At 41.2% G+C, this 14325-nt stretch overlaps 1 protein-coding gene across 1 annotated transcript in view; it reads left to right on the plus strand.

The window, feature by feature from the left end:
* LOC111159122 (glutamate decarboxylase like 1) overlaps positions 1–14325 on the plus strand; it is a 185775-nt gene that overhangs the window by 76700 nt on the left and 94750 nt on the right. The window contains 1 exon segment of the mRNA XM_022521539.1: positions 12665–12864. Coding sequence (XP_022377247.1) covers positions 12665–12864 — 200 coding nt within the window.

Below are 14325 nucleotides of genomic sequence, written 5' to 3' on the forward strand. Positions count from 1 at the left end.
TACTCTAGAGCCTGATATTGGTTTTACAGATTAACAGTGAATTAATGTGAGCCCAAGGGGTTTCTCTTTCCCTATATGGGATCGCCCCCCTCCCTAATGCCTCTGTTACTTCGAGCATTCTTCAGAAAGCTCCTCACTCATATTCAAGGCATTTATCATAATTGTTCAGAATCAAAAATGACATTCACCTGTGCCAGGCTAGGTGAGCTCAGGGAAGACATTGTCTCTCGTCATTGTGCCAATTTTATGGATTTTGAGAAGCAGGAGAGAAGGAACACAGCGATGGTTCATCTTAGGTCATTGTGGATCTGGGGCACTGTCCCTGCCAGCCCACAGTGCCTTTCTAGAGGGTACACCGAGTGGTGTGAGGTTTTAGGGATGTGATAGGATTTGGGGCTGAAGGAGGGGTACAGCCTTCACCCCATGATGTTCTATAGTATAGTTATTCCCTGAACAGACAGAAATTGAGAATATGGGGTCTGGGGTGGAGCCAGGCAATTCGTCGCACCCTCGGGAGGGATGTGCTGCAGAGGGGGCTAGGGAACAATCTGAGGTTTAGAGGGACATCTAAACATCACGTTTAGAGGGATATCTGGACATCACGTTAAGAACACATTCATTTTTCTCTCAGGCAAGTGGTTCCCTCTATGTGGAAACCAGACACTTCTTTGCCACCCCGAGTCCTGTTCTATCTCTCACAGTGTTCTGCTCAAGCATCGACATTCCAGGGAGACTGCTGGCTTCCCTGGCATCTTTGCAGGTCTCTTCTGTATCCAAGCATTTGTTTAGCATGTATTGCAAAGTCCTCTGTGATCTAACTAATCATTATCCTGCCACTTGTACTTAAAAAGAGGCTCCTTAACTGTGCTCGTGCCCAATAAGGTCTTGCATGAGTGTGATGGATGGATAGATGAGTGGATAAATTTACTAATCCATTTCATCCCCATATCAATCTAATAAGGTAGGGATTATCCCTCTGACCATTGGTCAGATGAGGAAATTGAGTACAGAAAACATAAATCACATGCCCACGGCTCCCAGGCTGGTAAAGTTTGGCCCTGGGATTCAGGACTGGTGATGCTTCACTCCACAATCCATGATTTTAATCACACAGCTTCTGTGACCCTAAATCAAAATGACAGGTAATGGATCAACCTAATATCCTACCTGAAACTGTAAATTCTGAAGCCACCATGACATACAGAAATAGAAAATATTGATTTGGGAAGATAAGATTTGAATGTTCAATCCTCTTAGAACCAATACAAAGTGAAATACTATTGCTAGTGATTTTGCTTATTCTAACTCTTCACGTGCTCAGCCAGGCTGGTGAAGCTGACCTGTAAATCTCTTCCTAGCTCTGGTGCCCAGACGTGGCATGTAGGTTTTTCTCATTTGCTTTTTCTCTTTCAGCCTATGATTCTGTAGAGGTCACTCTCCCCAGCATTTGCAGTTAGGGATCTTCTAAATACCCTGGTCTAACGGTCGCCTTGGAGACTTGCTGTTCATTAAACAAGGGTTTGGTTTAGAAAATAAAATTTTCTTACCAATTGAGCCAGAGAATCCTAGAAGTCACCTGATCTCCCTGCTTCAGACCCACCAGAGAGCCCTTCTCTCTACCTTCCGTCCCGCCCTCTTTTCTTGCTCGATGCTCAGTTGTGGGTTCTACTTGCTGTTTGCATATGAGTTTCCAGGTTGATATTCATAGCTCTTTCTGCTGCATTATTTCAGCAAAGACTTATCATAAATGTCAAAATACAATCTTAAAATGAAACAGAAAACAAACCCAGACTCAACCAGTTTTATTACAGAGTACTTTTTTTTTTTCCTTGGGGTTTTGGGGAAACAAAGGAAATTAGAAATTATAAGCTGGTATGTGTCTGGATAGTCAAATACCATTCTCTATGGAAATTGCATAAAACATTTCTCCAAAACGAAAAGAAAAATAAACCATGACAGTGTTATTCTAATTTATTTTAAATTAAATATTCTCTTTTAGAAGCAATATATTTACGGTTTGTTGTAAAAGCAATTAAAAATTTGCCTCAATTGGGGCACCTGGGTGGCTCAGTGGGTTAAAGTCTCTGTCTTAGGCTCAGGTCCTAATCCCAGGGTTCTGGAATCGAGCCCCCATTGGGCTCTCTGCTCAGTGGAGAGTCTGCTTCTCTTACTCTCTTTCTGCATGCCTCTCTGCCTACTTGTGATCTCTCTCTGTGTCAAATAAATAAATAAAATCTTTTAAAAAAATTGCCTCAATGAAAATGAAAGACAATGGGTTGGAGCCTTCATACAAATGTTTAACTCTTCTTACCTCGACACATTCGGAAATGATTGTCTTCTTGAGTGTATCTCCTCATTGGGTATGTCTTAAAATAGGACATATTGTTTTAACAATATGTTTTTCACATGGGTCTGAAAATTATGATGCCTGGACTAAATCCAGCTTGACACTTGTTTTTATAAACACTTGTTTTTATAAATAAAGTTTTATTAGGACACAGCCACACCCCTTCATTTTAGTATCCTATATAGCTGCTTTCATGCTGCAACTACAGAGTTGAGTAGCTATGACAGAGATTGGATGGTTTATGAAGCTGAGAAAGTTTAGTCTCTGGTCCTTTACAGAAATTGTTTGCCCTTCTCTATTTTAGAACATCCAAAGGAGAGGGCTTTGCTTTCCTTAGTGTTGGAGACCACAGTTTGAACTAGGAAGTTCTGGGATTATATATGATTTGTTCATGGGAAAATTCACTTATGGACCTTAAAGCCCAGTAAGACCTATGTTCAAATTCCATCTTTGTTTGGGACTACCCTGCGTGCCAGTGACAAGTTGCTTAGCTTTTCCAAAACTCAGTTATTTTATCTGTAAAATGAAGGCACTTTTTACTGTGAAGAACTACTATGCCATTAAATGGGACAAAGTTTCAAAGTGTGTAGCGTGTTGCCAGCCATATAATGGAACCTTAGTGAATACAGTTTTTTTCCTTGTTATGTCCAAATTGAGGAGTGAGCTGCCTATGAAGGCACAGATTCTTCTGTCTGGACAAATGATCATTTGTGTAATGGAAAAATTCTTTGTCATTTTCGCACATTTCTGTATTTTATCATGAGTCTTTGGGGACAAAATGCTTTGTCCACTACACCTTGGGTCCTATTCGAAGGTTTTACCAAGTACTTCCTGATTCATTTCAAACTATTATTTAAGGCCAGTTTTAAGTAGGATTGCCCATGGTCATTACAATTATCAATGATTTCCAACAACACTTTAATGGGATTTATGCAATGAAGAGCAGGGAACTTGTGTTTTGGAAATTGCCTTGCTGCACAGCATTTTCCCCTGTATAAAATCAATCTCTTACCTATACTCCAGGCCTCAGAGGCCAGACCTCTTGAGGATGCTCCCACTCCAAGAAATGTAGGCCAGTGGCCTTGCTGCTGAATGTGTAAAATTCCATTTGAGAAGGAACCGGGCCTTCGTTTACAACATCACTGATTTTGTTAAATACTGTGCTCCTGGTGTGGAATCACTTTTCTAGCCTCAGTCCAGGGAAACACTCTTGCTTTACATCTATTTTGTCCAAGATGAAAGACGCCATCTCTATAGGTACCTGCCCACCTGTTTTGGAGAGGTGCAGGCAAGCCCTCTCGACTGATGAAATAAGGCTTGTGTTAAATACTTTTTCCCAGACATTTCACTTCAACATTATGGCACAAATACTTATCCCCAGGAGGTGGGCTGCCATGCAGCCTCATTATCCTCAATTTACAGATGAATGAAAATGTGAAATGATGGAGCAAAGTGAGGCACTTGACAGTCATAGTAAATACTCAGAACTCAGACGCAGCCAGTGACTACTGGATGCTTTTGCTGTGCGCACATTACCAGGTATGCCAAGAAATTGGCAAATAGTCTATGCCCTTCCCCCTCCATCCAGCATGACTTCTACGCACACATATCACTCCTGTTGCACTGAGTTTCCCTATGACCTTTCCCTTGGTGTTGACCTCATCTCTCCTCCTCCTTTCCTTTCGCCACCTCACTCATCTCTCTTTTCTTGCCTTCTTCCTTTTCTCTCCTTATCCTACCATATTGTGTTTTTGTAAGCTGCCTTAAATCTCTCTTGGAACAAAGCAGGCTCTTTTTTTTTTTTTTTAAGATTTTATTATCCATTTGACAGAGAGAGAGATCATAAGTAGTCAGAGAGGCAGGCAGAGAGAGAGAGGGGGAAACAGACCCCCCACCAAGCGGAGAGCTGGATGTGGGGCTCGATCCCAGGACCCTGGGACCATGACCTGAGCTGAAGGCAGAGGATTTAACCCACTGAGCCACCCAGGCGCCCCACAAAGCAGGCTTTTAAGTAAATACGTATCAGAGAGAATCACAGAAACTCATAGTTTGAAGTAATGGAAGAAGATCAAGGACCACCGTTCCTCCTACCAGAGCTGAGTGAGCCAAATTTACATACAGTCACGTTGATATGATTAAACTTCTCCAAACCAATAGGGCTTCGTTCTATATCACAAAAGCATGGCAAATCAAAAAGTGGAATAGATTAAGGTTGTGGGGGTATGGTTTTGCGCAATACATGCAAGCTATAGTCTGTGGACATATGCTTCATATCTTAGAGCTTTTCCCCTCCCCCACTTTGATTAAGAGTCCAGCATTATTCATATCAACCCATATTTTCTTTATTTAAGTGCACAGAATAAAGTGATTCTTCACTTGTATTCAAAATAAAACTTCGATAATGAGCACAAATAGCTCACAACATAGTCAGATAATCACCCTGGTTTCTTTCCCCTTGTAAAAACACTTCACAGAGTTCTCTGAACTCAATACAAGTGTAATGTGGACTGAAATTTCTAGATCAAAAATTTTCTTTTTTTTAAATTTATTTGACACAGAGAGAGAGAGAGAGAGGTCACAAGCAGACAGAGAGGCAGGCAGAGAGAGAGGGGGAAGCAGGTTCCCTGCTGAGCAGGGAGCCTGATGTGGGGCTCTATCCTGGAACCCTGGGATCATGACCTGAGCCGAAAGCAGAGGATTAACCCACTGAGCCACCCAGGTGCCCCTAGATCAAGAATTTTCAACATGAGATCAAGAGCCATCAGAACAATGTTTTTTAATCCTAGTTGCATATTAGGATCACCTGAGAAGCTTAAAAAAATAACCGTTGCTCTTACCCACACCAAAAGTTCTGATTTTGGGGTCTGGAGTCAAGAGCCTGTACTGATGTTAAAAACAAACAAAAACAGAAACAAAAAACGAAACACAAAAGAAAACCCCAAAAAACTCCTCACAGAATTCTAATGTTAGCTAGGATTGAGAACTGCTATACTAATAGCTTTTGAGTTATACAGTCGATTTTAAGTCTCCCCAGCTTTTTATTTTCCTTTTTAATGAATAGTCAGCATAGAATAGCAGATACCAGTATGCCGTTCATGTAGTAATGATGGGTACTATTCCATGAAATTCCTGTTTCAGTTTCATGTATAAGGTGAATAGTGTCACTATTTAAAAAATAATTTCTTACTGTGGACCGTCATCAATGTTTGAAAAACACTGCTTTGGATTATCTTTAATGGAGAAAGTATGTTGATAGCTGCCTAGGGAAGATCAGAAAATCTTCCTCTGTCCTAAGAGAGAAGCCCAATTGCACTATTTTTAAATGCTTGTAGGGCACCCAGAGGTATGGCCAACCCATCTCTGCACTATCAAATGTTTTTTACCTATTTATAGAAGCACTTACACATTCTCGAAGACACTGAGCCCAACTTTCAGCTCTCCTGTAGTCACCCTTGCTGCTTAAAATTATTAAGTTGCATTTCTTTAAAAAAATCTTCTAGCTCAGTCTCCTCATTTTAAAATCAGCTCATCCTGACCCTTAGTTAGGGGTATTTACGGGAGAGTTACACTTCATTAGTAAATCGAGGATCTCCAGTCTGGCACTAAATTATTCTATCAGTTCTTTAAAGATCCCCATCAGGACGGTAGGCATAGCACTTCAACAAAATTTTCTGGAATCTTCCAGGAGGCTTTCTCGAAGGGGAAATGGAGCTTTGGTATTAACAACACTAAGTGCCCAGATATTTCAGGATAATGAGTGGTTTTAACCATTCACACGATGGAAATGTAGAAACCTTATCAAGAAGACTGGGGAGTTTCTGGCCTCACTGGCCCCACCCCTGGGAGAGGGGACCGCTCCTTCCCACCTTGTTGTCTGCATGACAATACGCTCAAGTGTTTCACCACAGGGCAGAAGAGAGGAGGGCAGGTTGTTTATGAATTCTTTCCGGAATTCAAGCACAGACATCTTAAATATGAGCAAACTTCCACACCAAATATCTTCCAGAAAACACACAATGACGGAGGGGAGTGAGAATTGGAGAATTAATTGAAGATCTAGGCAGGGGTTGATCTAGGGATGATACTAATGTCTCAAAAATGAGATAAAAGGAGGGCTGAATCAATTGATCAAAAAATAATTCAGAGCTGCCAACAGAAGCCTTTAAGACTGGATGTGAACCTTCTGGAGATACTGAGAGGGCCAGTGAACCACGACATTTCTGAAACTAGCCTTCAGATGGCAAAGGAAAAGGCAAGTAAGAACTCTGATCTGGTGGGGAGTTTGTGGGGGAGAACTGTGGCCCTTCATTAAAAATAATAAGCTTTCTCTCAAGCAGGATACAACACCAGATTGTTTTTAACAATTTTCTGCTCTGACAGCCATGAAAAAGCCTCATACAACAGAAAGGAAAATGAATTAAATAAATCAGTCCAAATAAGAGGGGTCAAAGGCATACCATGAGAGAAATAAAAGATGTCCATCCAAAGAATCTGCAAAAGAAACAGTACATGTTTTGGATTATAGATGAATGTGACCAGGGCAAAAGGCGGAAATACTGTCCACAGAAGCCCAGAAAGTTGAGGCCTCCCTGATTAAAGTTGAAGGCCAGTTCTATGAGCAGATCCTGCTGCAGAGTTGAGTGTATGAAACCCACACTCCGCTGTCAGTCAGTAACTGCATGAGACTAAGGGAATCAGGTGGAACATACACAGAGAGACAGAGTCAGGACTCCAGCGAAGGCAAATGCAAAGGTTTTCGTGTCGCAAGTGATTTTGGTGACCAGATCTCATTCTTCCCATAAAGATTTGTAAAGTGTTCTATTCCTTTGAAAGTCAGAACAGGAACACACGTGGGACTGAAGAAAAAAAACAGAGAAAGTCAGAAATCATGGATGGACATTGCCCTGAAAGAAGTGAAGATGAAGGGTTATATTCTCACTTTCCTACTTTGTAGATCAAAAGCTATTTAGACAACTGAATAGTCTGGTTTCCACAGATTTCAAACACACCCATATAAACAGAAAACTGGGGTTCCCCTGTAATTGAAGGCTTGAAATGATATTATTATTTTATTTATTTATTTGACAGAGAGAGAGCGAGAAGAGAGGGCCCAAGCAGGGAAAGCTGGAGGCAGAGGGACAGGGAGAAGCAGGTTCTTCGCTAAGCAAGGAGCTGGACATGGGGCTCGATCCTGGACCCTGGGATCACTACCTGAGCTGAAGGCAAACGCTTAACTGATTGAGCCAGCCAGGTGCCTCTCAACTTGGTTTTCTGTAGCTACTGGCAGATGCATATCATTAAAAAGGGGAGGTGGATGAGAGGTATAATATGCTCACTGAATAAGCAGTGAGGATGTCTGGAGTTGACATCTTGTTCTTCAGCTTGCTTGGGGAGAGAAGGAAAGTGAAGGAAGAATGGGTGGTGACAGCTGGGGGTCGGGGGTATGAGAATTTGTAGGAGGAAGGGAGTGATGAGCAGGATTTTGGCCAAAGACTGAGAGGTGTTCCCAAGTGACATTAGTTCATTAGATTTTCACGGTCTTCGTGAAGGTGGGTAGAACACTTCTCACTATCTCCATTACGTTGATGAGAAAAATGAAGCCCAAGATGTTAAGTGATTTGCTTTGAGCTCTGACACCGGGGGACTGAATCAAAAGTAGAGACCACATCTCCTGATTCTCACTCTTTTCTGCCAGAGCAATAATGAAGTTGAAGTTGAAGTATATGTAAGAACCTGTGAAAATTCTCTGACCAGTCATTCTTATTATGGCACTTAAGACCACGGTGACCTGCCCACTCTTTACCTTTCCAGGCTTCCTAGCTCATCTCCTGCCAGTTAACAAGCTGCAGTCATACTGAATTCATTCCATCTTCTCTTCTACCTCGATGCTCCCTATCTTTCAGCTCTCTGGGACATATTTCTTCTCCCGAAGAGCTCTATCTAACATCTCTGAGTCAGTGAAAGTTGACCCTCCTTTGTGCTCTGTAGACTGTTCTTAGCCCTAGTCTAGCACCATTCTGTAACTGCCTGTTTTTCTATCCTTATGTCCATTTTAAACTTCTTAGGGAGAGTGATTTTCTCACTAAGCATTATATCCCCTGTGCCAAGCTTTTGGCCTATACAGAGCCTCCCAAGTGTTTTATCAGTCAATCAATCAAGCCAAGATCAGAAGGTAGGATCATTTTTAAAATTCTCTATTACATTTTAGATTACAACCAAGCCCTTCTACTACTGATAACCTAAATTCAGTTTTGTGCATCCAATCAACAAATGTTAGCCAAGATGCTTAGTGCCTCTATGGGGTTGGGTTGTATACCCAGGTTTCTCATAGTGCTGGTCATATAAAAGGTCCTCATTACATAATTTTGTAATGAACTAGTACAAAGATGATTAATATACCAATTTCTTAAGGCATTTAGACAATTGTCTTACATGTAAGTAATGATGATATGGGACAGAATATGGAAAGAGCCATATGGGAATAATTTGGGGTAAGCTATTTCTTTGGCTAAGCTAAAAAACAGGATTGCAAGGAGTGAGGACTTAAAGGAGCCCCATGTAATCGCTGACTCCTAGGAAAGAGAAAGCAGAATCTGATGTAGCCTCTGGAAATAAAAAATGGCTTGACTCATCTCAACAAGAAAAATATGCAACCTACTGGCTCATTCTATATTTGAAGTGATGCCCTTAAGTATCACCATGTTTCATTTGATATTCAGAAAAATATCAAAATGCTGTAGACAAGATGCCACCACTAGGAGGACAGAAGTCATATTTATGGGAACAGATTAAGGGTCAGCAACAGGACTGTAGTTGTTTTGATCTCCAGTTCAATGTGCTCTTTATGGGCCGTCTTCTGTCTCACCTGCCTCTCTGAGGATTCTTAATGACACGTATTTAAGGGTCTGCTGTAGAAAGAGCGAAATGTCATGGATACAGAGTTCATGCCCTTCATCCCAGCAGCCTTGGTTTGAAACCCAGCCCCACCACCTAAAAGCTACCTGATCTTGGGTAATTAACTGAAGCTCGCCATGTTGAAGTTTTAAATATATGAGCCTATAAAATCTTCCCCTTTCTACTTAAGCTACTTTGATTGCATTTCCTTTATTTGCCACTGTGTGAGTGCTAGTACAATAACTACTAATTCCTGAAAACTGTTTGAGATGATATCACAGTATAAGGCAATTTGTATTCTCATTGCATCTATGTCTCTAGAAATCATATACCCAGTATTTATTGTCCTGCTATCATTAAGATTATAAAGATGAGCAAGATAAACACGGTGCTTCTCTTTGATGGTACAATAATGACTAATTATTTTCAAAAACATTAACTTTCACTCTACTTATTCCAAAATGTTCTCTTCTCTGGAAAGCCGAACATCTTCTGTTAGTAGAAGTGTATCTTAAAACTAAAGACATCTCATCCATTTTAATACAAGGATACAAACTAAAATGCAAAGCAGGAACTTTCTGGTGAAAGTTTTCATTTATTTTCAATAAAGTAAATCCCAAGCCTCCAGTTGTTCTTTATGAAGCCTTCCCAAGGCAGGAGGATTTTTCAGTGTAATGAAATTAATGGTGTCATGACTGGAGGACAATCACTCATTCTGCTGTATGCTTTTTTGGTTCTTCTCTTCTCCATTTGCCTATGACGATGCAATTTGTCTCCTGATAATGGATGGGCTTCCTTTCCCTTTCAATCACTAGCGTGAAGTACTGAAACTTGCTCAAGAAATGTCCAAAGTTCATCTGCGTGGGGGACTTTTTTTGAGTCTTTCATGGTTGATGAAAAGAAATTTATAGTCATGATGCAAGTACAAGATGGTGTGTGTGCTTTGTCCTTAAAATGTATGCAGTGGCCTTTTAATGTTATAATATATGGTCAGGCTGCAGTTGCTATGGAAACAATAACCAAATTGTCTGACCTTTGAGGGTAGGGAGATGCAGTGGTGGCAGTTGTGATCAGAGCCGAGGATTACTGATAGAATGAAAGTAGAGATTAAAGAGAAAGGGGCTCTTTATACCTTAATGTTCAGATGAGAGCAATCTATTCTTCCCCTGTGTCTACCAACAATATCCATCAGAACAAGACTGAAGACTTCCAGTATTCCTTTGGTTATTATCTTTATACTATTTATTTTCGAACCTGGATGAATGGAGTTTTGGAGTTCTTGATTATAGTTGGTCTATAATTTCTTTTTTAAGATTTTATTTATTTATTTATTTGACGGGGAGAGAGAGAGAGATCACAAGTAGGCAGAGAGGCAGGCAGAGAGAGAGGGAAGCACACCCCCTGCCGAGCAGAGAGCCCAATGTGGGGCTCGATCCCAGGACCCTGAGATCATGACCCAAGCTGAAGGCCGAGGCCTAACCCACTGAGCCACCCAGGCGCCCCGGTCTATAATTTTTTAAATAACATAAAATCATGCTTTCTGGTAATGGCACACATTATATCCAGATTGGTATCCACCTATAACAATGTTACTATTAAGACAGCAAATGCATGGTTTCGTTTGGAAGGTACTGAGTTGATTAGTCAAATGAATACCTTCTCTGTTCAGAAGAGATCACTTTCTAGGACCTCTGTGACCATTGGGGAGTTTCTCTGTGGCTTCCTGTATAGTACTGATCCTTTTGTATTGTTAAGATTTAGAAGATGCTCCAAATGAGAAGTTCACATATCTGAGTTTCTTCTGTTCATACTACGTGTCAGGGGAATGTGAGGACATGTGGATTATGGGGAGTGGCATCATCACCCATAATTGCTTAGGGAGGGTCCTGAATGCCCAGTACAGTGTTAAGCTCTATGGACATGGACATAAATAGGAAATGATTCCTGCCCTCAAGAACTTGCTTGACTACACAAAGAGAAAATACATGCAGACTGCATACTGAGTAGGGAAAGCACAGAGCAAAGCCAGCAAATGCAGCCAAATATAATAGGAAGAAGTGAGTCCAATGGGAAGGTCAGGAAAGAAGCTGAAGGGAAAACATAACTCGAGATGGGACCCAAAAGAAGGGCAGACCTAGATAACGAGGAAAGACCTTGTTTGGTATTAGTAAACTTCAGAACTTGTAATTATGCTGCATGTTTTTTTTTTTTTTTTTTTTTTTTTTTTTAAGTAGATAGAGAGGCAGGCAGAGACAGAGAGAGAGAGAGGGAAGCAGGCTCCCTGTCAAGCAGAGAGCCCGATGTGGGGCTCGATCCCAGGACCCCGAGATCATGACCCGAGCTGAAGGCAGCGGCTTAACCCACTGAGCCACCCAGGCGCCCCTGCATGTATTTTTTGAATGTGTCAAATATTATACTAAAATAGAGGTAAGGTCAAGCAAGTGGTCTGAGCAAAGATACACATGGGGCCTGATCTGGTGGTTAAAGGACTTTGAGTAGTTTGGTTCTGTTGGGGAAGCAGAGGGTTTTACTAGGTATTCTGTAGCAATGAGGATGCTCACACCATTGTGGGGACTGCAAAGTACAATGGGATGGGCAGGAAGGAAGTTGAAGGTAAAGCATATCTTGAGATGGGAAATCTGGGAATATGTAAATACTAGATGAACCTGAATGCAAAATTTGAGGTCAAGGTGAAGAATTTAGAATGGTAATAAACAGGGTAAATTGTCACTTACTGCTTAGAGAGAAGTAACTACTCAGTAAATGCGAATTAAATTTGGTTGCAAATAAAACCCATGCCAAACCAACCCAAAAAACCCTTTGGATTTGTGGGTGATGTTTGTGGTGGTCATAACTTGCTGGCTTTCACTGAACTTTTTCACAGCTCTTTCTTCAGGATTTTTATCCCTGAGTTATTATCACTTCTGGCCTTGTTAATATGAATATGACTTAAAAAGAAGGGCCTACAAGTGCCTAGTCTTTCATCTACGAAATTATATAAAGTATGTAAAATATGTTAGGTATTTTTTTCCCAGTATGGAGTCTTGAGAGGGTTATAGACAGATTTTTTTTCATCTTGAGAAATTGATCCACTTTGATATTGTACAGGTGATGACATGGTCACCTCCGAGCTTCCAAGTACTCATCAATAAGATTGTAAAGATGCACTTGACATTCTCAACTTGGAGGTTGTTTTTTTTCCCCCAAACAAAATAGGTAACATGTGTCTTAAAGTTAATATACACATATTGCTTCCCATGCAGGGCCGTCAGAGTGAGAGCAGGTGCTTTGGCACAAGGTGGTAGAACATCCTACAGGTTTTGTTTGTGGGTGTGTGTTTTTAAAATCAAGTGTATTCTAAAAATGGACAGTTTTACAGCCTTTCTCTCTCTCTTTCTTCCTCTCTCTCTCTTTTTTCAAAAGGACCTTCTTAAGAAATGCTACTCTGCCAAGGCATCTTACCTCTTCCAGCAGGATAAATTCTATGATGTCAGCTACGACACAGGAGACAAGTCTATCCAATGCAGCAGGAGACCAGATGCATTCAAGTTCTGGATGACTTGGAAGGCCCTGGGCACATTAGGCCTTGAAGAGAGAGTTAATCGTGCACTCGCTTTATCTAGGTACTTGCCTGTGTGTGTATGTGTGTGTGTACATCTGTAACAGAAAGTCTTGATGAACATAACATTTGCAAAATCTGTACATGTTCTTTCTTTTGTCATTTCTCCTTTCATCTAATGACCGTTTTCTCAGTACCTACTACAGGTTAGCAATTGTGAACCAAGCAGTCGTACACCCACCCCTGGGATCCCAGCCCAGTAAGAGATACATTTAGGTGGCAAAGCTGTTAAAATATGAATGAACCAGTTTTTGATAAGTGTGGGAATATGGTGCTCCAGGAGCACTCAGGAGGGTACCCTAGTGTTTTTTTTTTTTTAAAGATTTTTATTTATTTGTTTGACAGAGAGAGACACAACGAGAGAGGGAATAGAAGCAGAGCGAGTGAGAGAGGGAGAAGCAGGCTTCTGGCTGGGCAGGGAGCCAGTTGCAGGGCTCAATCCCAGGACCCTGGGATCATGACCTCAGCTGAAGGCAGACGCTGAATGACTGAGCCACCCAGGCGCCCCGAGTTCCCTAGTGTTCTTGAGGGGCATTGGCAGAAGCCCTGGAGGAACTGAAATTTAGCTAAGACCCAGGAAACAATGTGGAGAAGAATGGTGCAGGCAGAGGGAGCACCAAGTCCAAATTATGTGACTTCAAAGACCTGAAAAACAGGTGTGTGAGAACGCAGGGCTGGACTAAAGACTCGAAGGTAAAGGCAATATGGAAATGTTATGGGTACTTGTCTCATTGTAACATTAGAGACAAAGCTTTTGAAGCCACTTTCCGAGACATTACAGAAGCCCTTAAGACACAGGTGGTGGACACTTGCCAACCAAACAAGACTCTTTCGCTAAGTGTAGATCAGTGGGTGCACATGGGCAGGCCGCCAATAGATTTAGTTTGAAATGTGATTTGTTGAGCCTGAACTACATAGGTTTAATCTTATTGGTGTTAAAAAAAAAAAAAAGTCAAACATTTAAAGATGTAAAATACTTAAAAATAGGGAGATTTGTCAAAATCTGGATTTTTGGCTTCTCTGGAAGGATCAGAATGCTCTCAATCCCACATGGTGACAAACCACTGAACGTGTTGATGGCATCTAGAGAATCACACTTCCTGTACTTCCTCCTATTATTTGCAGCCAACATGGACTTAAAACCTAGCTCTACCAATTACAAGTGAGGTGACTTGGGCAAGTTTCTAAACCTCTCTGTATCCCAGTTTTGTCCCAGTAAAACAGAGATCAAATGGTGTGTCGTTCAAATAGTTGCTATGAGGATTAAATGAATTGATATATGCAAAACACTAAGAGCAGTGCCTGGCCTGTGCTACGTGCTTTATGAGTTTTGGTTTTTCTTACCTGCTTGACCACTGTAGGCATGACCACTATGGTCTCTGGTTTGGATTCTCTCTCCTTCATACTTCCTATGCACATTTCACTGGCAAAATCCTGAAGTCCCTCCTCAGAGATTTAAGACAGT

Source organism: Enhydra lutris, unplaced genomic scaffold, assembly GCF_002288905.1.
Source record: "Enhydra lutris kenyoni isolate GAN:26980312 unplaced genomic scaffold, ASM228890v2 scaffoldscaffold66, whole genome shotgun sequence".
Taxonomy (NCBI): Eukaryota; Metazoa; Chordata; class Mammalia; order Carnivora; family Mustelidae; genus Enhydra; species Enhydra lutris.